Source organism: Mobula birostris, chromosome 32 (assembly GCF_030028105.1).
Source record: "Mobula birostris isolate sMobBir1 chromosome 32, sMobBir1.hap1, whole genome shotgun sequence".
Classification (NCBI taxonomy): domain Eukaryota; kingdom Metazoa; phylum Chordata; class Chondrichthyes; order Myliobatiformes; family Myliobatidae; genus Mobula; species Mobula birostris.
This window is the reverse complement of record NC_092401.1, coordinates 30,359,793-30,383,902: the sequence shown is the minus strand read 5'-3', so window position 1 is coordinate 30,383,902 and position 24,110 is coordinate 30,359,793. Positions and strand designations below refer to the sequence as shown.

General features: G+C 44.5%; 1 protein-coding gene across 2 annotated transcripts in view; it reads left to right on the top strand.

Annotated features, from left to right (window-relative positions):
• The first annotated feature begins 7,995 nt into the window (after positions 1 to 7,995).
• LOC140191047 (adhesion G protein-coupled receptor E5-like) overlaps positions 7,996 to 24,110 on the top strand; it is a 74,422-nt gene continuing 58,307 nt past the window's right edge. The window contains exon 1 of one of the 2 annotated variants that reach the window (XM_072248117.1): positions 7,996 to 8,157. In XM_072248117.1, the coding sequence (XP_072104218.1) occupies positions 8,064 to 8,157 (94 nt within the window). In that variant the 5' untranslated portion in view covers positions 7,996 to 8,063. Of the gene's footprint in view, positions 8,158 to 18,245; positions 18,369 to 24,110 lie in introns of those variants that run through there. The other variant, XM_072248118.1, reaches the window with a different exon arrangement.

Sequence of the window (24,110 nt, the reverse complement as noted above, 5' to 3'; positions counted from 1 at the left end):
AATACCAGAAAAGGTATTCCTCTTTGCAAATGAACAAGTGTAGATGACAGTTTTAGTGGTTTGTAAATTTAGCTGGTATTTCTGGGACGTTTTTTTTTGTTTATCACAAGGCCCCTAAGCAATGATAAAACCCCGGCAATACAGTCTGAACAATTTTCTAGAGGTGCAGTGTCCCCTGAGGCAATGGTGTGAAACACTGGGGTATTTCCTCAGTAGGTTGGTCCTACCCTGAGGACCTGACCTCATCAGTGAGCTGCTGACCTTTGTTTCTGTGGGCAAAATTTGTTTTTGTTCAGAATCTGACCAAAACTACTATATATTTTAATATCAGGGAGATGGCTCCAGTTCCATTTCTACCTTCGGTCATGCTTAAATTTATAAGCATGATAACTCATATTAAACATGATACCATAATTACCAACTTTAAAAATTAGGAAGTCACGAGTAATTACAAACTGTACTGTATATTTGAGGAACTACTTACATGTTGACTTCGTCAGATTGATTATCTCCCTCAAGTGATTCTTTGACATATTTTTCTTTTTCTTCCTTTTTAGCTTTAAGGTACAAGTTTATGCCTGCCATTTGTAATTTCTCTAACCCAATTGAGCTCCAACTCCAAAGATTCAGTGAGTATTGGGGAGTGCTACACTGCTGATAGTCCACTGTTTGGAGTACAACATTCCACTGCCAAATAATTACAGTTGAGAAGACGCTCTGAAATGCCTCTTGAGAAAAACCATTATTTTACTGAATAACCTTCATGCTGACAGGATTACCAGCTTCATTTTTCTTGTTCATGGAAATGGAGCTGGAGCCAACTTCCTGCTATTAAATGACTCTCATGGTTTTCAGAATGTACTATAGGCCACACATTCATTGTTTCAAGAATACATCACTCTGTGCTGTAGTGGGGTGACTTAGTAGATACTGGATAAGGTTAATCAGTTTATATAGCTTTGAGCATATGACCAATTTAAATCCAGCTATGCAGACACCAATAAACAATAATCAAGGACAGAAAAAAGCCCAAAATGAGTCACAGCTGAAAAGTAATTAACGTTTTGGGTCAGACTTTGTATCTGGACTACTTTGCCCCAGATTCCAGCATCCACTGTCTCTTGGGTCTTGTTTTGTCTATGTCAATTTATCCATGTTCTCACTCTCTAACTGCCCCCATTCACACATTGATAAGATCACCAGATTTACATCTCATACCTGTGGTTACCTCAGCTTTAACCTGACAAAAACAATTTCCTTTTTCTCCCTTTCACAGTTCCGATGAAATGTTGTCTCTGTTTCTCTTCCCACAAATGTGGCCTGATCCGCTGAGTGTTTCCAGCACCTCCTAATTCTGTTCTAGATTTCCACATCTGCATTTTCTTATGATTGTCACTAACAATCCAGCAATGAAATTTGGCAATTAAATGTAGCTTATTTTCTCAAAGATCTTATATTGGTAAAGTGCTTTAAACTTCTTTAAAAAAGATGTGGTGTTGTTCCGGAGAGGTTGCCTTCTGACTGAAGGTCACAAAGTATGGAGAAAATCGAAAGCCACTTATCACGGCTTGGCATAAGTATTAAGATATTTCAACTGATTATCAGAAACAGATAGCATTGTCTCACTGCATGCAAAGAAACCAGCTGATGTCAATTCCTGGTGTGTGTGTATAGGTTCACAGTCCAACTTCTAAAACTGAATTAAGATTCTAACATAGAAAACCATGAAGTATGAGAAGTAGAAGCACGTACTCTCCTGAGGTTAGAGCCACACTTTCAAACTCACTCTCAGAGCATGGATGAAGCATTATATTGGTCTAACTCACCCTGTCCTCATCACTTTTCTTTTACAAAAATACATTTATTACAGATTACATTCTACAATATGACAACAAACACAGAGACAATAACAGTAACTAACACAATCACTAGCACAAAAATAAATTAAATTAAAATGTCCCCTTCCTGATCTAGGATGACATTTATCCCCAGTAGTCTAAGAGCATGTTCATGGTACCCCTAGACAATGTGTTTTCCCTCTCCATGGTTACTTGGTAGTTCACCTGAGTGGAATCTTCTGCTGTCCACTTCCAGGACCCATGGACTATCACCAGATAGTCCACCTGGGTGGAATTTGCCACTACCCACTTCCAGGACCTCCTTTGCCAGCCCCAGGAGGATGGGACGGGACAGTGTAGAGGGACTATTGGGCCTCATCCAACCCATGTTTTGGCCTTTATTCCCCATCCCAGATTTTGAGTGTATTGCTTTCTTTCAAGTAACATGACTGAATGGGGACACGAAAGGCAGCAGATTTGGGATCCAGTGAGAAATGAACAGCTAGAGGAAGTGAAATGATTGATTTCATAATGGCACACTGCGTCAGCACAATGTCGGCCATTGTTTTAACTCCACAGACACTGCTCCACCTGTGGAGTTCCCTCTCATCAGTTGAACCTGTTCTTCCTGTACGGGGTTACAGTCTGAGTTCTAGACTGCAGTGTCCTGGAGGCTGCAACCGGTCAGCAGAATCCTTGGTCCGTGTGCAGGGACACCCTTGACCCTGTCATCCCCTGACGCCTTCACCCATGATCCTGTTACTGGCTGACCCTTCACCCCTGACCATGTTACTACCCAACACTATCATCCCTGACTGCGTAACGTCTAATCTTGGGTGGATTCCGGATGTACTAGGTTGGTAGCAAAGTTCAAGTGGAGACAAAGTAAGTGGAGACAAGAAGGAGATCATGCTTAATGCCAGAACACAGAATGCAGCATATAGAACATGGACAGAGAATATACACTTAGTGGTTATTTTATTAGGTACCTCCTGTACGTAATAAAGTGGCCCCTTAGTGTAGGTTCATGGTCTTCTGCTGCTGTAGCCCATCTAGTTCAAGGTTCAATGTGTTGTGCATTCACAGGTGCTTTTCTGCACATTACTGTTGCAACCCGTGGTTATTTGAGTTATTGTCGTTTTTCCGTTAGTTTGAACCAGCCTGACCATACTCTGCTGACCTCCCTCTTTAACAAGCCACAGAACTGCAGCTCACTGGATGTTTTTTTTATTTTCACGCCATTCTCCATAAACTCCAGAGACTGTTGTGCAGAAGACCAGCAGTTTCTGAGATATTCAAACTACACCATCTGGCACCAACAATCTATCTGGGTGGGCAAGTTAACTGGACACTGAGATTGATCTCCCAGCATAGCTGAGTGGTCGGAGGAAGTCAGGGAGTTCATTGTTTATTCATCCACTGTTTTTTTCTCTCCATAGATGCTGCTTAATCTGTTGAGTTCCTCTAACATTTTCTGTGTGTTTCTCTGGATTTCTACCACTTGCAGAATCTCTTGTGTTAAAGGGAGGATGACCAATGGGATTGCTCTACCCTGAGCTAGCATGTGGTCTCAGTCTGAGGCCTCCATTGGTCAGAGTTGACTATGGATATGGTGTCCTAGATGTCCAGATATGCAAGCCTGGGCAGTACGATATGGAGAGCCCATGTGGCAAGCTCCACCTCTTCACGCATCTGATGAACCCTCAACAGACTGGTAAGTGGGTAACAGTCAGGAAAGGGAAGGGCAAGAGTCAAATACTAGAGAGTATCCCTGTGGTTGTCCCCCTTAACAACAAGTACTCCTGTTTGAGTACTGTTGGGGGGGGGGGGGGCGCGTGGAACGGCCTACTTGGGGGAAGCAACAGTGGCCGCGCCTCTGGCACAGAGTCTGGCCCTGTGGCTCAGAAGGGTAGGGAAAAAAGAAGGCAGTCGTAATCGGGGTCTCTATAGTTAGTGGGTCAGACAGGTGAATCTGTGGATGCAGGAAAGAAACACGGATGGTAGTTTGCCTCCCAGGTGCCAGGGTCGGGATGTTTCTGATCGTGTCCACGATATCCTGAAGTGGGAAGGTGAACAGCCAGAGGTCGTGGTACCAACAACATAGGTAAGAAAAGGGAGGAGGTCCTGAAAACAAACCACAGGGAGTTAGGAAGGAAATTGAGAAGCAGGACCTCAAAGGTAGTAATCTCAGGATAGTAGTGAGTATAGGAATAGAGTGAGGTGGAGGATAAATGCATGGCTGAGGAATTGGAGCAGGGAGCAGGGATTCTGATTTCTGGATCATTGGGACCTCTTTTGGATCAGACGTGACCTGCACAAAAAGGATGGGTTGCACTTGAACCCGAGGGGGACCAATATCCTGGCAAGGGAAGTTTGCTGAGGTTATTCGGGAGAGTTTAAACTAGAATTGCTTGGTGGGTGGGAACCAAACTGAAGAGATGGAGAAAGGCAAACAACAGGAATTCTGCAGATGCTGGAAATTCAAGCAACACACATCAAAGTTGCTGGTGAACGCAGCAGGCCAGGCAGAATCTCTAGGAAGAGGTGCAGTCGACGTTTCAGGCCGAGACCCTTCATCAGGACTATGGAGAAAGGGGCTGTTGGCTCACAAATAGAGAAAGATTAGAGACAGTGCGAGAGGGAAGATAGGCAGGTGATAGAGAAGGGATACGCTCAGACCAATAGTTTGAGATGTGTCTATTTTAATGCAAGAAGAATCATGAACAAAGCGGATGAGCTTAGAGTGTGGATCAGTACTTGGAGCTATGATGTTGTGGCCATGATGGCTCGGTGGCAGGAATGGTTACTTAGAGTGCCAGGCTTTAGATGTTTCAGAAAGGACAGGGAGGGAGGTAAAAGAGGTGGGGGAGTGACACTGCTGATCAGAAGCAGTGTCAGGGCTGCAGAAAAGGAGGAAGTCATGGAGAGATTGTCCACCAAGTCTCTGTGGGTGGAAATTAGAAACAGGAAGGGGTCAATAACTCTATTGGTTGTTTTTTATAGACCACCCAATAGTAACAGGGATATCGAGGGAGCAGATAGGGAGACAGATTCTGGAATAGTGTAATAATAGCAGAGTTGTCGTGGCGAGAGATTTTAATTTCCCAAATATTGATTGGCATCTCCCTAGAGGGGTTTAGATGGGGTGGAGTTTGTTATGTGTGTTCAGGTAGGTTTCCTGACACAATAAGCCTACAAGAGGAGAGGCTGTACTTGATCTGGCATTGGGAAATGAACCTGGTCAGGTGTCAGGTCCCTCAGTGGGAGAGCATTTTCTATCTCCTTTACCATGGCATTGGAGAGCCATAGGAACAGACAAGTTAGGAAATCGTTTAATTGCAGTAAGGGGAAATATAAAGCTATCAGGCAGGAACTTGGAAGTATAAATTGGGAATAGATGTTCTCAGGAAAATGTATGGCAGGAATGTGGCAAATGTTCAGGGGATATTTGTGTAACCTTCTGCATAGGTAAATTCCAATGAGACAGGGAAAGGATGGTAGAGTACAGGAACCACGGCGTACAAAGGCTGTTGAAAATCTAGTCAGGAAGAAAAGAAAAGCTTACAAAAAGTTCAAAAAACTAGGAAATGATAGAGATCTGGAAGATTATAAGGCTAGCAAGAAGGAGCTTAAGAAAGAAATTAGGAAAGCCAGAAGGGGCCATGAGAAGGCCTTGGCAAGCAGGATTAAGGAAAACCCAAGGCATTCTACAAGTATGTGAAGAGCAAGAGGATAAGACGTGAGAGAATAGGACCAATCAAGTGTGACAGTGGAAAAGTATGCATGAAACCGGAGGAGACAGCAGAGATACTTAATGCATACTTTGCTTCAGTATTCACTTCAGAAAAGGATCTTGGTGGTTACAGGGATGACTTACAGTGGATTGAAAAGATTGAACATACCGACATTAAGAAAGAGGATGTGTTGAAGCTTTTGGAAAGCATCAAGTTGGGTAAGTCTCCGGGACCGGATGAGATATACCCCAGGCTACTGTGGGAGGTGAGGGAAGAGATTGCTGAGCCTCTGGCAATGATCTTTGCATCATTAATGGGGATGGGAGAGGTTCCAGGGGATTGGAGGGATGCAGATGTTGTTCCTTTATTCAAGAAAGGGAGTAGAGATAGCCAAGGAAATGATAGACCAGTGAGTCTTACTTCAGTGGTTGATAAGTTGATGGAAATTATCCTGAAAGACAGGATTTATGAACATTTGGAGAGGCATAATGTGATTAGGAATAGTCACCATGGCTTTGTCAAAGGCAGGTCATGCCTTACAAGCCTGATTGAGTTTTTTGAGGATGTGACTAAACACATTGATGAAGGTAGAGCAGTAGATGTAGTGTATATGGATTTCAGCAAGGTATTTGATAAGGTACCCCATGCAAGGCTTATTGAGAAAGTAAGGAGGCATGGGATCCAAGAGGACATTGCTTTGTGGATCTAGAACTGACTTGCCCACAAAAGGTTAACAGTGGTCATAGATGGGTCATACGATACATGGAGGTCGGTGATTAGTGGTGTGCCTCAGGGATCTGTTCTGGGACCCCTTCTCGTCATGATTTTTATAAGTGACCTGGATGAGGAAGTGGATAGGTTAGTAAATTTGCTGATGACACAAAGTTTGGGGGTGTTGTGGATAGTGTGGAGGGCTGTCAGAGGTTACAAAGAGACATCGATAGGATGCAAAAATGGGCTGAGAAGTGGCAGATGGAGTTCAACCCAGATAAGTGTGAGGTGGTTCATTTTGGTAAGTCAAATATGATGGCAGAATATAGCATTAACAGTAAGACCCTTGGCAGTGTGGAGGATCAGAGGGATCTTGGGGTCCGAGTCCATAAGGCACTCAAAGCTGCTGCGCAGGCTGACTCTGTGGTTAAGAAGGCATACGGTGCATTGGCCTTCATCAACTATGGGATTGAGTTTAAGGTAATGTTAACAGCTATATAGGACCCTGGTCAGACCCCACTTGGAGTACTGTGCTCAGTTCAGGTCATCACACTACAGGAAGGATGTGGAAACCATAGAAAGGGTGCAGAGGAGATTTGCAAGGATGTTGCCTGGATTGGGGAGCATGCCTTCTGAGAATAGGTTGAGTGAACTCGGCCTTTTCTCCTTGGACCAGCGGAGGATGAGAGATGACCTGATCGAGGTGTATAAGATGATGAGGGGCATTGATCATGTGGATAGTCAGAGGCTTTTTGCCAGGGCTGAAATGGATAGCAGGAGAGGGCACAGTTTAAAGGTGCTTGGAAGTAGGTACAGAGGAGATATCAGGGGTAAGTCTTTTACGCAGAGAGTGGGGAGCGCGTGGAATGGGCTGTCGGCGACGATGGTGGAGGTAGATACGATAGGGTCTTTTAAGGTACTCCTGGATAGGTATATGGAGCTCAGAAAAATATAGAGGGCTATGGGGAACCTTAGGTAATTTCTAAAGTAAGTACATGTTTGGCACAACATCGTGCGCCGAAGGGCCTGTATTGTGCTGTAGGTTTTCTATGTTTCTATGTTTCTAACCCAAAGATAAAGCGGAGACTGATACAGTTTGCTACCAGCAGCGTCGCAGGAATTGCCAGTCCACACTGAACCCAACGTAGGGCTGCCTTAGGGACTCCAGCTCCGGATTTTTCCCTTGGGATATGCTCCTGAAGCATTCCCCATGAGTGGGCATAGCCACAAGGCAGCGGAGGTTTGAGATCAAAGTTTTCCTTCTCCTAGATGAGCTGCCAACCACGGCTAACAAGTCCCATCTGCCCGAAGCGACCAGTTTTAAAGCGCCAGTAACCCACTTTTGCCCCTTCTCCTGTCAGTAGAAACGTTTCGGCTGGGCTTAGAAGCTAAGCCAAAGGAGAAGGCCTGGAGCTGGACTTGGTTGACACAGGCTATTGAGGCGCACACCATTGCGAGTATTGAATAGAAAATGGAAGCTTGTCCTCATTACCATCCCCAGTTATAACAATTTTATGAAACCTAGTATGTGGTAAAAGAAGTATTTTCCACAAGTTACTATACTAGTGAAGCAATCCCCTGCAGAATTGGCCGAGGAAATCCCTCTGTCACATGAACACTATTGAAGCGGGGCTCTTTGTCATTCCGAAATGCTGGCCCCACCCCGCGAGCTCACCGATTGGTTGTCCCGCTCTTCAGCTGAAGATCTGAGCGATGCTTGGGAGCTCTCCGAGACGGTGAGGGACTGAGGAGAGAGTGCACGCGTCTACAGTGAAGAGCAATGCCGCACATCCCCGCCCGGCCTCCGCAGCTTGGCAGAAAGAGAAAACAGCACATCCCGCTGATGGAATCTCAGCGATTCATTTTCCTGCTGGGTGAGTTTGTGTCACTTGACACGCTAAACTTTTGCCTTCAGAACTTGCGATCTGTCGATCTGTTTCTGACACTTGTCGCTTGTGTATGTAACCTTCTCACCTTGTGGCCTGAGGAGAGGGCAAAGATCTCAGAAGAAACACGGGGCGCAAAGCGTGTGATTGGTCTGCAGACGCCTAAATTATTTTCTCTAGAAACAGAAACATCAGACAATGGGAATTAAGATTGGGATAAATGAAGGAGTGGATAAAGTGAGAAGCTGAATGGGAATCACAGAGTGAAGGTACCAGCAGAGGACCAAACGTGACATGGGGACGGTTCTCCACAGTGATGGCTTGGCGATAAGAGAGGGCAACCTTTCAACTCAGAGCGACAGCCGGGAGCTGGCAGAAATTCACTGGGTTATGGAAAGAGGGTTGGGAGATGCTACCAGCTGGATTATGTTTACAGTGGACTCAGGGACTGAATAGCCTTCTGTTCTGTAACAGCTCTGTGGTTCTATAAATCTTATTTCAGTAACATTTATATTTGCCAGTGCGCTTTGTGTTCACGTCGCTTAGGTAAAGCTCCCAGGCAATGGGGATTTCCCCTCTGAAGTGGCATACAGGGTATTGGAGAGTGTGCCTGGGGTTTCCAGCGTTAACAGAAATGAGTCATACGGCTACCTACAAGATGATTTCCCATGCTTACCTTTCCACGTCTTGCCGGTCATTTCATTGTAGCAAGGGCAGGGCAGCTGGAATACAACTCCCAGCGGGAAATAGACGACACACCGGAAGGTCCTGATGGACGGGGAAAGTGAAAGGGCAGCGAGAGAGGAGGAGAAGGGGAATGGTATGTAAAGTTGAGAATCGGCGAGACAAGGCCGGAGGAAGGAAAATCTAACGGGAAAGTGATGGAGTAGCTCAAGGGCATCGATAAGCTTGGTAACCGCCCAAAGTCAGCAAGTCTCGGAGACCGAGGAACATTGCAGCTTGCAGCTGATAAGCAAATAAGCTGTTCTGGGAAATGGGCAAGAGAGGGACTGTGTGGCGGGCAACCAGTTTCGATATCAGAACGCAGGGCACGGAACGCTTTTACATTCCTACAACGTTAACAAAGACAGTCTTGTTCCCGGCGGCTGGTTAAACCTGCCCAGTGAGAGTGCCCGGCTGACTGATTCACTCTGTAGTCACCCTCACTACTATTGGTGAAGCTGTGAGCAATTCACAGCCAGTGACCACATCGAATCCCCATTCTGCCGTCGTTCATTACAATTCCACTGGGAATGTAGCTCATAGCCCGTTGCCATGGGAATGCAGCGGGGTAGTTAGCTGTTCTTTGTTCATCAACTTCTCACCAGCTCTGTCACTCCATCAGTGTGTATATTTCTCTCGTTTGCTGTAAACCGTTCTTGGACCGTCGGCAGACCATCCACTGAAGGTGCTTGTTCACGGTGAGACACGTTCTGCAAGGGTTACTGTCCATGTGATGTTGTTTTGCCCAATACACGGTGCAAATCTCCCTGTAAACTGTGCAATCCCCCTGTACACGGTATAAATCTCCCTGTACACTGCGTGGTCTCCCAGTACACAGCGCAGTCTCCCTGTACACGGTGCAATCTACCCGTACAGAGTGCGGTCTCCCGGTACACGGCACAGTCTCCCTGTACGCGGTGCAAATCTCCCTGTACACTGCGTGGTCTCCCGGTACACGGTGCAATCTACCCGTACAGAGTGCGGTCTCCCTGTACACGGTATAATTCTCCCTGTACACTGCGTGGTCTCCCTGTACACAGCAGAGTCTCCCGGTACACGGTGCAGTCTCCCTGTACACGGTATAAATCTCCCTGTACACTGCGTGGTCTCCCGGTACACAGCGGGGTCTCCCGGTACACAGCAGAGTCTCCCGGTACACAGTCCGCTCTCCCTGTACTGGGTGCAATCTCCTATACACACTGCAGTCTCCCTGTACGCACTGAGGTCTCCCTGTACATGGTGCGACCTCTTTCTACACCGTGTGATCTCCTTGTACACAGAGCAGTCTCCCTGTACACAGTGCAATTTTCCCTGTACACGGTGCGATGTCCTTGTACACGGCGAGGTCTCCCTGTGCACGCTGCAGTCTCCTCGTACATGGTGCAATCTCCCCAGACACGGTGCAGTTGCCCCATGCATGGTGCAGTCTCCCTGCACACCTGGTAGTCTCCCCGTACACACTCCAGCCTCCATGTACTCAGTGCAAACTCTGTACAAGATCACAGTGATGCCCAGCATACAGACTTATTTAATTGTGATCTAGGAAGACATTTGGTCCACTGTGTCTCTGCTGGTTCAGGGCAGTATTGTCATTCCCTTTCCCCCACATTACTGGATGTCACTCCCCCACCTGCCAGCTTCCCCCATACCTTGCCTGCACCAGGGGTAGTTTACTGTGACTGACAATCCCACTGACCCCACCCAACTTTGGAATATGGTCAGGAACTAGAGTACCCAGTGGACCCCACATGGACACAGGCAGAACGTGCAAACTTCACACAGACAGCAGCGGAAGTTGGGATTGAACCTGGGCTGCTGAAGTTGTGAGGCAACAAAGATGTTCAGTGTCACTGTGGCGCAGCTGGATTGTACGGAGCCTCGTGGTTACTGTTGGAGGTTCACAGCTCAGCTAATTCCTTGCACTGTAATGGTGGAAAGGTTCTGCGCAGTTGGTGCGTCACTCAGAGTGGAATATGCAGCTTCTGACTTGCTCTCAAAATCAAGCTCATGTCTTGCCAATCCTCTTGAGGTTCTAGATGATGTTAGTCATGAGACAAGTGATTTCGGGTGGTAACAACACTAAATATCATGGTGAGGTTGTTCGACACCCTCTACTTGTAGGTGCATTATCTATGACTGTGACGTTTTCTGCATTTGAATTACCATGCCAGATTGTGGTGTAATCACTCTGGACACTTCCAACAGCACACCTGCCTGCAGAAGCTCATTACAGTTTTGGTGACAAGCCGACCCTCCTTAACCTTTTAAGGAAGACACAGGAGCACGTTCCTTGTGCTTGCATTTATGTTCTGCACCCAAGACATATACTATCCCCAGGAGTTGAAAGTTTCTGACCCTTCCCACTGCAGATAGACTTGTGTTGACTGGCACATGTTCAAACCAAATGTATTATTAAAGATCAAGTTCAGTTTATTGACATTCAACCGTACACATGTATACCACCAAATGGGACAACATTCTTCCTGACCAAGGTGGATTACGCAGTTTGTATAACTCACACACATAACATATAAAGTCATATTCAACAAATAAATTCACAAATGATGAGGTGCAAAGTTAAAAAGTAAGCAGAATAACACTATTGATGCTTCATACGTGACAACAACTGGGTGGTGGCAGGGAGTTCAATACATATATGTTACCATATACTATCGTGAGATTCATTTTGAGAGGCATTTTCACCCTGCTTCCCCTTTCTGAAGTCAACAATGAGAAGAATCCTCCACATATCGGAAAGGAAGCCCTTGCCCCTTTAAGTGGTGGAGATCAACAAAGTGGTGTATTTAAGGAGGAGCTAGATAAGTTCGTGGGTAGAGAGAAATTAGGTGACAAGATAGAGGGCTGGAATGAGCCTTGTATGAAATGGGAGTAGGGCTCAGGCAGAGATGAATGGAATCCAGCTGAGGCAGTCATTGGTGCCATACAGCAAAAGGGAACTCACGAAAAAGTGGAGTCAGAAAACTCACACTGATAGATTCTTCCAGCTATAGCTCACACTAGCATGCCTGTGTGATTTTTCAGTTGGACATGCATCTCTTTGAAACACCCTGTTTAGAAAAAGTGCACCAGATTGTCAAAAGCAAATAACTACAAATTCCTCTGTCAAGTTTAATGTTTATTGATTAAAGCTTCTCTAATCTACTTCACACGTAGATCGTCTGAGTGGGCTACTTACCTCTGAATGTTCTCTAACCTGTTTGTTGAATTTACAACATTCTTTAGTCTGGAATATTGTTCAATAATTAAACTGTAACCGCAGCAGGGATCTTGTTCAAGGTGGCTCAGCCTTCAGGGTGACCTTGGATAATGGGGCTGAGCGGAAGAGTGTATCCCATCATAATGTAAGACTGGGACTGACTAAAATAAATTCCTTACTGCACCAGTAACACCTTCTCCCCCCACCTCCCCTCCACAAACCCATCAAACAGACATGGTCTGCCCTGCCTGTCAGCTTCATTTCCCCCAACAAGCCAGACCACAGCCCCGTTCAGGACAGCTGTTCTTCCTCTGTCCACAGCCTGCATTATCAAAGGCTCTATGGAAGATCACAATGACAAGCCCATATGATGCATCCAACAGGCTTCTCCTGAAATTTTGGACAGACTAATTCTGTGCTCCATTTTAGCACCAATTGTGCCAAGAGATACACTTGAGCAGAAACACGACTGTTACTGTGGCCCTGACACGTGACTGCAACTTTCCCCATTATCTATGTGTGCACACCAGCTGTTCTATATTAGGATTGCATTCTGTCCATGAGCAAAGGCAGCTCATTTTGGACTATCTGCTTCCTCTGAATAAAATCCTTGTGGCTAAAATCCTTATGTCTGGATATAACAATGTATGTCGACAAGAGTTGGAGCAGAGGACTCAGTCAGTGGTAAGCAGGTTAGGTTTAACAGCTTCAAGCAAAATTCGTCTGGAACACACTCAATCAAAGAGCACGTTAAACTGGACAGCAGAGTTTTCTTGGTTAGTCCCTTTCAGGATCTATTCATCATGAACAAGGCCTAAGTTTATTGCCCATTCACAAATGATCTTGAGGAAATATTGGTGAACTTCCTTCTTGAACCATTGCAGTCCCTCTGGTGACAACGTTCCCACAGTGCAGTTGAGGGTGAAGCTCCAGGATTTAAACCAAATGGTGAAAGAGCAGAGGAACAGTTCGATACAAGGAGGGGTTGTGAAACATGGGGAACCTACAGGAGGTGGTGCTCCCATGAACCTTTTCCGCTGTACTGGGCTGGAAGGTACTGTCAGAGTAGCTCAGTGAGTAACTGTGCACTGGGATTGGAGGCAGTCAACATTTGGGGTTGGGACTAAGCTTCTGGGTTGTGTCAGATTCCTCAGTGTTGTTGGAGCTTGTCGGGTCTTTACACTTGGAAGCAGTGAGCAGTTGAGTAGAATATTCAGCCATGGTGTTTGTAGGCTGCTCCAGTTCTGCTTCTGGGTGTTGGTGTCCCTCAATATACTGATGGTGGGAAACTCGGTGACTGCAATGCCATTCCATGCCAGGAGTAAATGATTAGATGCTGTCATTATGGATGGTTGTCTTATAACCCTTTCTAGGATCAAGCATTACTTGCCACTTCTCAGCCAATGCTGAATGTTATCAGATCTTGCTGCGTGCGGGCATTTGGTAGTATGGTAGCAAAGCAGTTAGCATTACGCTATCACTGCACCATCTGTAAGATCAGGGTTCAATTCCCACCACTATTTGTAAAGAGCTTGTGCATCCTCCTCCTTGATCGTATTCCAAAGACATATGGGTTAGAGTTAGTAAGCTGTAGGCACCGGAAGCGTGGCGACTCTCATGGACTGCCACCAGCACCATCCTCGCTGATTTGATTTGACACGTGATACATTTTGCAGTATGCTTCAGTGAGAATGTGATAAATAAATTTCATCTTAAAAGATTCCTGACCCTCTGGCTAAAGAAATTCCTTCTCATATCTGTTCTGAAGAGATGTCCTTCTCTCCGAGACTGCACCCTCTGGTCCTAGGCTCTCCTACTACTGAGAAACTTCCTCTCCAACTCTACTCTGTCTAAGCCTTTCAATGTTTGGTAAATTTCAATTAGATCCGCCTTCATTTTGCTAACCCTAGGGAGTATAGTCCCAAAGCCATCAAACACTTCTCATACATTAACCCTATCATTCTCATGAACCTCCTCTGGACCCTGCCCAACACCAGCCCATTCTTTCATAAATATGAGTCCCAAAACTGCTCACAGTACTCCAAATGTGGTCTGACCAATGCTTCATAAAGCCTGTGTTGATGTGAAAGGTTTAGCCTTGCCCATTGCCTGCAGCTTGGCTCACACAGTCCTTTGTTGCATGGTCTACACACCAAGTGTTAATCCACTAGATCGATAGTTCTGGTAAGGTGAGGGATGTGCTAGAATTGTGACCATTTCCTCACGGTGTGTCATGGATCCGGTGCCAAATTGCCACTTCTATTCTGAATCTCTACCATTCGGGACATTTGTGGCTGCACAAAATGCGGTGGTAGGTAAGTTCCTCTGTCTTACAGTGTGACTTTTGTTTCCACGAGGGTTGTGCAGTGGTCACTTCTATCAATACTATTCCACTCACTTGAGATATGTTGGTGAGGATGAGGTCCAGAGCTGTGAGCCTCCTCCTGCTCACCCACTACCTTCCACGCCCCCAAACTAGCAGCTCTGTCCTTCAGGACTCGGTCCATTATAGTGTATTGATCCATGCCTTCTGGGGGATATTCAAGATCCTCAACCAGAGCACCTTCTGTTCCCTTGCTGTTCTCAGTGCTCCTTGTGATTGTGGTTAAACAGGAGGTGGACAGGTCTGTCAGTTAAGGGAGGAAGGGAGAAGATGATCAGGGAGAGGATCCTCCACCCATGATTCACCCTAGGGCCTGGGGTGGTAATGAAGACTCCCTCGCTCCTGCCTGTATATCACATCACTACCTCTCCTCTTCTGCCTGGTACTGTCCAAAACTGGGACAGGGGGATATCAGAGATATCTTTCTCACAATGTGTTTGGAGGATTTTGTCCAAGTTCAGTTAATTAGTCTGCTTTTATTTAAATCCTTTTTTTCTTCTTTGTAATGAAACAGCAGTATGATTCTTGAGGACAATTAGAGGCAGCCTCTTTGCTGTGTGTTGTGTTAGGACAACAGATCTCTTCTCCTGAAGGCCACAGAAGAACCAGGTCATTCTTCACAACCATCTCTGGTCATTATGATTAGCTTTTCCTTTTAAGTTCAAGATTGTTAACTGCATTTAAATTCAGCAGTTCCACTGGGATTTGATCTCAGGCATCCAGTTGTTCCAGTCTCTAATTTGTTGTTGTTCCATCATCGCACTGAGAAGAGGAAAAATAGCTCAAAGGTGGAACTAGACAGAGTGGAATAGTTCGAATAGAAGTTAGGTTAGTCAGAGTGAACTAGACTAATAGAGAACTCAGTGAAACTGAAAACACTAAGTTTAGCATTTCCTGGAAGTACAGTGCATTTTGTTACTGGAGGCAGTACTGTGCCGTGTCTCCTCCATTGTTCTGCTATTGATTGACGTGCCTGCAATTACCAATGGGAAGACGGAAATGGAACCCTGGCCAAAAAGCTGGAACAATTAATGGGAGTGGTGAACAGGCAGCAGACTACAATCTCCCCTCTGTCACTGCGGCGTCACCAAAGGTTGGAATGAATTCCTGCCTATGGCTCACAGCCAGCAGTCAGTGTGGTGTTCACCTCCGTAGAATATTAAGCAAGTTCTAACTCAGGCTGGAAATACGTTTGTGCATGCCTCGAATAGTCAGGAGTTATAAGGCATTAGCTTTTGTGTTCAGACTTTAAAACTACCAGCACCTTGTGTGCCCCCTTCCGAACCAATTAAGAATTAACAATTGACTAACCACAGAGGCTGTGAATTAAATATGACAAGTGTTTGCATATTGCAGTCTACACACAAACAGCTCAGATCAGTTTATGGTTCACGTGTAAATGAAAGGAGTGGAAAAATAAAATCTCAAGAAAACTAAACTAGAAACAGAAAACACTGGAAGACATCTGAGACGGAGTACATGCACTCACCCAAGGCAGTCTCATTTCTAAGGGCTCTGAGTTCAAATGCCTCTCCGAAGTGCGGAGGACTATATTGAGTGGTGTCTATACTGCAGAGGAGTTGTTGTTTGTGAGATACTGGCTTGTAAAGACCAAATGTAAGAGGTGTCATATAGATTCAGATTAGAATGTAGAATTTTGCAGCACAGTACAGGCCCTTTGGCCCATGATATTGTGACATTATTTTAACCTATTCTAAGATTAATCTAGCCCTTCAATCCTAGATAATCCTTGATTTTTTCTTAAGATACATATGCCTATCTATGAGTTTCTAAGTGCCCCGAATGTATCTGCTTTTGGTAGTGTGTTCTATGCTCCCACCACTCTCTGTGTAGAAGAACTTACCTTTGACATCCCCCAATAACTTCTTCCAATAAACTTAATATCACCACTCGCCTCATATGAGCTTCTTTTGCTAACGATGCAATCCTGCCTTTGATAATATTTCCAACACTGTAACACCCAGTGAGTCCAGGAATTTGTCTTCTGTTAAATATTTCTTACCATCTTGAAGTAGATCAGCAGAACGCTGTGTGGAAGAAACTCCGTTGACCTTGTTTATGACCTTGATGCGCAGCTGACGGTCACTGTTACACAGGTAATGTCACACCACTGACAGCCTGTTTCCTCTGATGTGATTAAACAGTCCTTGCAATGAGTCATTGACCTACAACAGAGACCAGTGGACATGTCCAGCAGGTCAGGTAGCATCTGAGAAGAGAGAAAAAGAATTAATGTTTCATCAGAACCATTAACTCTGTTTCTACCTCCACTGATGCTGCCTGATCTGTTGAACATCGGCAGCACTTTCTGTTTTATTTCAGATTTTCAGCATCTGCAGAATTCTGTGTGTGAAGCTATCATCGATGGTTCAAACTCATAGTCACAGAGCACTACAGCAGAAAAACAAGCCCTTTGGCCCATTTAGTCCATGCCAGCCTTGTTTCCGATGAAGGGTCTCAACCCAAAAGATCAACTATCCATTTCCCTCCACAGATGCTACCTGATCTGCTGAGTTCCTCCAGCACTTTGTGTGTTGTGATTTTCCACACCAGATCTGAAAAGCAAAGTTAGTACAATGAAAGTTTCATTTTTACTGTAAACCAGGTGTCTGAACCCTGCAGCTTCACTCTCTGCTTCATGCTAGTCCTTGATAAATGTTGATATGACACAGATCTCCGACTGTGATGTAAGTGTGGGTAGATAAATCTGGTGTCATAGACAAAGACCGGCAGCAACTGGTCATGGGTCTCCTCATTCTGTTCTTTGTAATGGGCCCCTCTTTCTGTGTGTTTATAATGGGCCCCTTGTTCTGTACGTTTGTGCAGCAATTCGTAAGGCCAGTGATGTTGTGGGGATGGAACTGGACTCTCTCACGGTGGTGTCTGAAAAGAGGATGCTGCCTAAGTTGCATGCCATCTTGGTCAATGTCTCCCATCCACTACATAACGTACTAGGTGGGCACAGGAGTACACTCAGCCAGAGACTCTTTCCTCCAAGATGCAGCACAGAGCGTCATAGGAAGTCATTCCTGCCTGTGGCCATCAAACTTTACAACTCCTCCCCTGGAGGGTCAGACACCCTGTGCCGATAGGCTAGTCCTGGACTTACTTCATAATTTACTGGCATAATTTACATATTACTATTTAACTATTTATGATTCTATTACTATTTCTATCACTGTTTATTATTTATGGTGCAACTGTAACGAAAACTAATTTCCCCCTGGAATCAATAAAGTATGACTATGACTATGACTATGACTAACAAATGAGACCAATCAATCCAGCACATCCTTCCCCACATACTGAAGCACTTCCTTTTATCCAATTCCATTCTGAACATTCCTGATAGATCTACTTCCATCACCCGTCCTAGCAACTGATCTCTGACCTCAGAAATCAACTGTTGTATATAACTTCATCGGAGAGACAACCCTTGAGGACATATATACATGAGGAAAAATTTCTTTAGCCAGAAATGAATTCCAAAGACAGCTATGGAAGCCAAGGCATTGGGTATATTTAAGGCAGAGATTGATCAGCTCTCATTTGGTAAGGCAGGGTGGGGTTAAGGATGACGGTGGAAGGCAAGATATTTGGGTTGAAAAAATATGAGAATGATCAAATGGAGGAGCAGACTCAATGGGCCAAGTGCCCTAATTCTCCTTCTTTGAGGTCGTAATTTTACCTCAGCCCTCTTCACTTTGGAATGGACACAAGTACAAGTTCAAACTGAATTGTCATTCATCCATATAGTCAAATAAAACAGCAAATAAAAGCAGCCAAACAAAACGCATTACTCTGGGGCCAAGGTGCCAGAGCTAGTGAATTACTGCTCTTCAGTTCAAGACCGAGGTAGGACAAAAATCTTATAATTCCTTTTCAGTTTTACTTATTTATTTATTCATTTACTTATTTCTTTGTTGTTTACTTATTATTATGTTTGCATTTGTACAGATTGCCTTCTTTTGCACATTGGTTGTTTGTTCTTTCTAGCTTTTTACTGATTCTATTGTATTTCTTTGTTCTGCTTTTTTGTGAATGACTGCAAGAAAATGAACATTAGTAAATGGTGGCTTATATGTACTTTGATATTAAATTTACTTCAAACTTTGAACTTTAAAACAACGTAAAGTTCTAAAATCTTCTGACCTATTCCCATGTGTCCTGTGGAAGCTACTGCTACTTAGTAAGGTATCACCGTCTGCAATCCGAAGCCCTGGATCAATGGACCATAACAACCAGCTCTGTTCCAAGCCAAGGCCAAAGTTACCTCATTCCTCCTCGTGGCTCTGTAAGATCTAATTAGTGGGACAGGGTGGAAAACTGCACTCCACTGATAGAGCCTCTTATTCACAACCCTGACTGTTTTTTGGGCTTGATAACAAATTCAGCCTCACTTTTCTTATCAGAGACAGGCAGCCTCAGCTCATTCTCATGTCTCTCCCTCTGAGCCAGGACGTCTGTCACCATCAACCTCAATTCTTATTTGTTCCAAATAAGCATGACATTTGTAAGAAAAAGGAAGCAGTCTTTTGAATGTGTAGGCTAAAGTTCATAGCATAGAATCTGAAGGGTGTGGGATGGCTTGCATTCTGATGGGGCAACATGGTAGTGTAGTTGTTAGCATTATGCAATTATAGCAATTATTGATCAGGGTTCAATCCCCACTGTTGTCCGCATTCCCCCATGACTGTGGGAGCTTCCTCCAAGTACTCTAGTCTCCTCCCACTTTCCAAAGATGAATGGGTTTGGGTTAGTGAGTTGTGTGCTTCCCAAAGCATGGTGACACTTTCCGGCCACCTCCAGCACATTCTCAAACTGTATTGATCATTGGCACAAAACAACATACAGTATTTCACCATTTCAATGTACATGTGACAAATGAAGCTGATCTTTAATATTCTGTATAAAAAGTGCAAGGCCAGGTTTGAAGTTTCTGTCTTTCACCAACCGCTGTCACAGAGTATCACAACGATACTAAATGTAGTACTTGTTGTGTGCTACTCTCGAGTTCCTGCAAGCTTTCATTTTCAATTATTTATTCTAATACCCTTCTGAAAAGCATTGACTCTGTGACTGAGTCTATATTGCTCTGTGACTTCATCCCTGCTGCCTTCCCATAAGACCATACAACGTAGAACTAGAGTGAGACCATACACTTCCCTGTTATCAGTAAACATGGCTACAAAGCCATTAATTCTATAATTCAGATTATTAACATACTACATTAAAAATGCGGCAGACCCAACACCAGTCTCTGTGAAACACCACTAGCCACCAGCAGCTAACCAGAAAAAGCCCCCCTAGTCCCACTCTTTGTCTTCTGCCAGTCAGCCAATCTTCTGTCCATGATAGTGCCTTTCCTATAATACCAGAGTCAGAATCAGAATCAGGTTTATTTTCACAGAAATTTGTTTTCTTGGCAGCAGCAGTTCAACGCAATACATAATATACAAGGGGTGATTGATAAGTCCGTGGCCTAAGGTAGAAAGAGTCAATTTTGGAAAACCCAGCACATTTATTTTTCCTACATTTACACACTTAGTCCAGCCGTCGTGGAGCATATGGATCCCTTCTTTGTAGAAGTCGGTGTCTTGGACCTCCAGAAAGTGGTCCACAGCAGGGGTGATTGATATGTTCATGGCCTAAATTAGAAGGAGATGAGGAGAAACTTCAAACTTTCTGCATTTTCACTCAAAAAGTTGAACTGCACGTGCATGTAACGAGAGCTGTATAACTCATCTGCTTCTACCTTAGGCCACGAACTTATCAATCACCCCTGCTGTGGACCACTTCCACAAAGAAGGGATCCATATGCTCAACGACTGCTGGACTAAGTGTGCACATGTAGGAGGGGACTATGTTGAGATACCCTGACAGCAACAATGATAAAGGGGCATGCCCTGGGTGCTGGGGGTCCTCAATAATGGACGCTGCCTTTCTGAGACACTGCTCCTTGAAGATGTCCTGGGTACTTTGTAGGCTAGTACCCAAGATGGAGTTGACCCTCTCCAGCTTCTTTTGGTCCCGTGTAGTAGCCCCCCACCCCACTCCATACCAGACGGTGATGCAGCCTGTCAGAATGCTCACCATGCTACATCTATAGAAGTTGTTTTTGGTGACATACCTAATCGCTTCAAACTCCTAATGAAGTATAGTCACTGTCTTGCCTTCTTTATAGCTGCATCAATATGTTGGGACCAGGTTAAGTCCTCAGAGATCTTGACACCCAAGAACTTGAACATTTATCTTCTTTAGTAGCCTCATGTGGGGCACCTTGTCAAAGGCCTTCTGAAAATCCAAGTGAACAACATCCACTGACTCTCCTTTCTCTATCCTGCCTGTTATTTCCTCAAAAACTCCCAACAGCTTGTCAGGCAAGATTTTCCTTTAGGAAACCATGCTGACTTTGGCCTATTTTATCAAGTCCCGAATCCTTATCCTTAATAATGGACTCCAGTATCTTTCCAACCACTGAAGACAACTAAATTCGCACAAAAGACTTATTTTTGTGTGACTGCCTTTTGGTCTTCTGCAACTCATTTTGAATTTTCTGTGCCACAGCACACAATTTGCTCTGTGACGCCCTGTCCGATTTTAAACCCATTCTTTTCCCTCTGTCATCCTGAGGAGTACAATCCAACTTTCTCTGACTTTTCCATAAGTGGAACCTTTCCTCCCTTCCCCCTCCTTGTGAGCCCTTGTGCACTCCTCCAAAGACCTCAATGCCAAGTTTTGCCATATGGAGCAGGGTGTAAAACTGGGGTTTACCCAACCTCAGGAGTAGCAGGATTCACTTCAGTTAATCTCTGTAGATGTGGGAAAATCTTGAAGAGGTAGCTCAGGGATAGAAAAGGAAGTAGCTTGAAGAAGTAGAAGAAACTTGAACATATTCTTGAATTTCTTGGAGCTGCAATAGAGACAAATGGCCTTCAAATATAACTGTCAGAATCTGAATGTAAAGATAAAAAGCTCAGTTTTATTTGTCACATGTACATTGAAACATGCAGTATGATGTATCTAAGCAAATCAGCAAGGAATGAGCTAGGCAGTCGGCAAATGTCACTAGTTTTCAGTATTTACTAACCCTACCCGTTCATCTTTAGAATGCAGAGGAAATGGGAGCAGCTGAAGGAAACCCACGTAGCTACATGGAGAATGTACAAACTTGTTGGTGCAAGTCCATATTATCCCTTGTGAATAATACATCACCATAAGCCGGACATAAGACCATGGTGCAGGCTGTCAGTGGAGATGAAGTGAAGGCCAAGAAATGTAAAGGAATTACGTGGTGAAAGTGAGGAGGATGAAGTGCAGAGGAGAGGTACTCACAGCCTCAGAGAACTGATTCCCTCACCAGGAAACCTGCGACCAGAGCTGTACCTGACAATCAGAAGCAGGAAGGGATATGGGAAACACTCACCACACAGATTAAGAAATGTTTGAAATTCTCTCCCCAAAAATCAAGTTCTGAAGGACAACACTTAATTTTAAGCCTAACACTAGTATATTGTTGACTGACGGAGGCTGCTCGAGTTAGGGCACATATCAAACAGAATGACCTCAGTTTGATTGTACTCACACCATTGTAACCAGATATAAGAACAAACAGGATCAGGTGTCAGCTCACTGACAGTCAGGGAATAGGGCTTCCAGACATCCCTACTCACCTGAGCACAGAAGCAGAACAGTTCATAGATTGTGAAATTTTTTATTAACCTTCCCTCCTGCAAGTGGTTTAATTATAAAATGACATCATCAACAGCAAAACAGCACTTCCTCACATTTACAGCACAGAAGGAGATTGATCAATCCACTGAGTTTATGTCTTCCAGAAAATTGAAAAATCGGTTTATTGTAGGAACCCGTACAGTGAAAAACCTGTCTTGCATACCGTGCATGCAGATCAAATCATTACAACGTTACAGGTAGTAAAAGGTTAAACATTAACAAGGTGCAGAATAAAGTGTTATACTTACAGAGAAAATGCAGTGCCAGGAGACAGAAAGGTGCAAGGTCCGGACTCCATCGTGTCCTACTTGGGGACCATTGTGTAGTCTTATAACAGTAGGCCAGAAGCTGTCCCTGGACCTGGTGGTGTGTTCTATCAGGCTTTGAGGTTAAGCACAGCTCCAATGCCATACTCAAGTTTGCTGACAACACCACTGGCATGGGCCGAATCAAAGATGGTGATGAATCAGCGTGTAGGAGGGAGACTGAAAATCTGGTTCCTATACATTGCTATTACCACAACAAAAGCCTCTCACTCAAGACCGAAGCGCTGATTATTGACTTCAGGAGGAGGAAGCCAGGAGTCAGTCTCGTCAGAGGTTCAATAGAGGAGAGGGTCAACAACTTTAAATTCCACAGTGTAATCATCTGAGAGGATCTGTCCTGGGCTAGGGCACAAGTGCGACTACAAAGAAAGTATAGATTTAAATTTAGATTATGAGGACACGCAGTCCTCTTTTATTGTCATTTAGTAATGCGTGCATGAAGAAATGATACAATGCTTCTCCAGAATGAGATCACAGAAATACATGACAAGCTGACTGAAAAACTGACAAAAACCACATAATTATAACATATAGTTACAACAGTGCAAAGCAATACCGTAATTTGATAAGAACGGACTATGGGCACGGTAAAAAGTCTCAAAGTCTCTCGAAAGTCCCGTCATCTCACGCAGACGGTGAGCTTCCAGCGCCGCAAACTTGCCGATGCAGCATCCTGGAAGCATCCGACCACAGTCCGACTCCGAGTCTGTCCGAAAACTCCGAGCCTCCGACCAACTCTCCGACACCGAGCACCATGCACCATCTCTGCCGAACGCTTCGACCCCGGCCTCAGCAACAGACAGTAGGCAAAGCCGAGGATTTGGGGCCTTCCCCTCTGGAGATTCTCGATTGCACAGTAGCAGCAGCAGCGAAGCGGGCATTTCAGAAGTTTCTCCAGGTGTTCCTCCGTGCTTCTCCCGGCTGTTTCCATCAAATCAGGATTGTGCACGGCCCCCTAGTTAACACATACGGTATCAATTCGGAACGGCTGCGCGCACTGCATCACGCCGCCATCTTCTTCTCCCGCCTCTATTTCCTTATACATTTGCAGAGATTCAGCATGACATCTAAAACTTTGACAGACTATATAGTTGTGTGATGGAGTTTATTGGTTGCATCATGGCCTGGTATGGAAATACCAATACTCTTGAACAGAATATTGTACCCATGACCAATCCATTTGGTCCCACTGACCTACACTGTTCATTGCACACTGTTCACTGTTCAATGCTTTGTATATGGTGTTCTTGCCATGCTGTACAAGTTGTGAAAGTTGTGTATATACATAGTGACAAACTCTCAAATTTCAACACCATTCCAGTTAAAAAGGTCAACTAGACAAGGTTGTCTACTATCACCTGCTTTATTTGTATTGGCGATAGAGCCATTAGCAGAACTAATTAGAATTGATCCAGATATTATGTGTTTTAGAGTTAATCAAGAGGAATATAAAATTAATCTTTTTGCTGATGATGTTTTGATCTATTTAACAAACCCACAACATTCGTTACATAAATTATCTTCTAGATTGGATGAA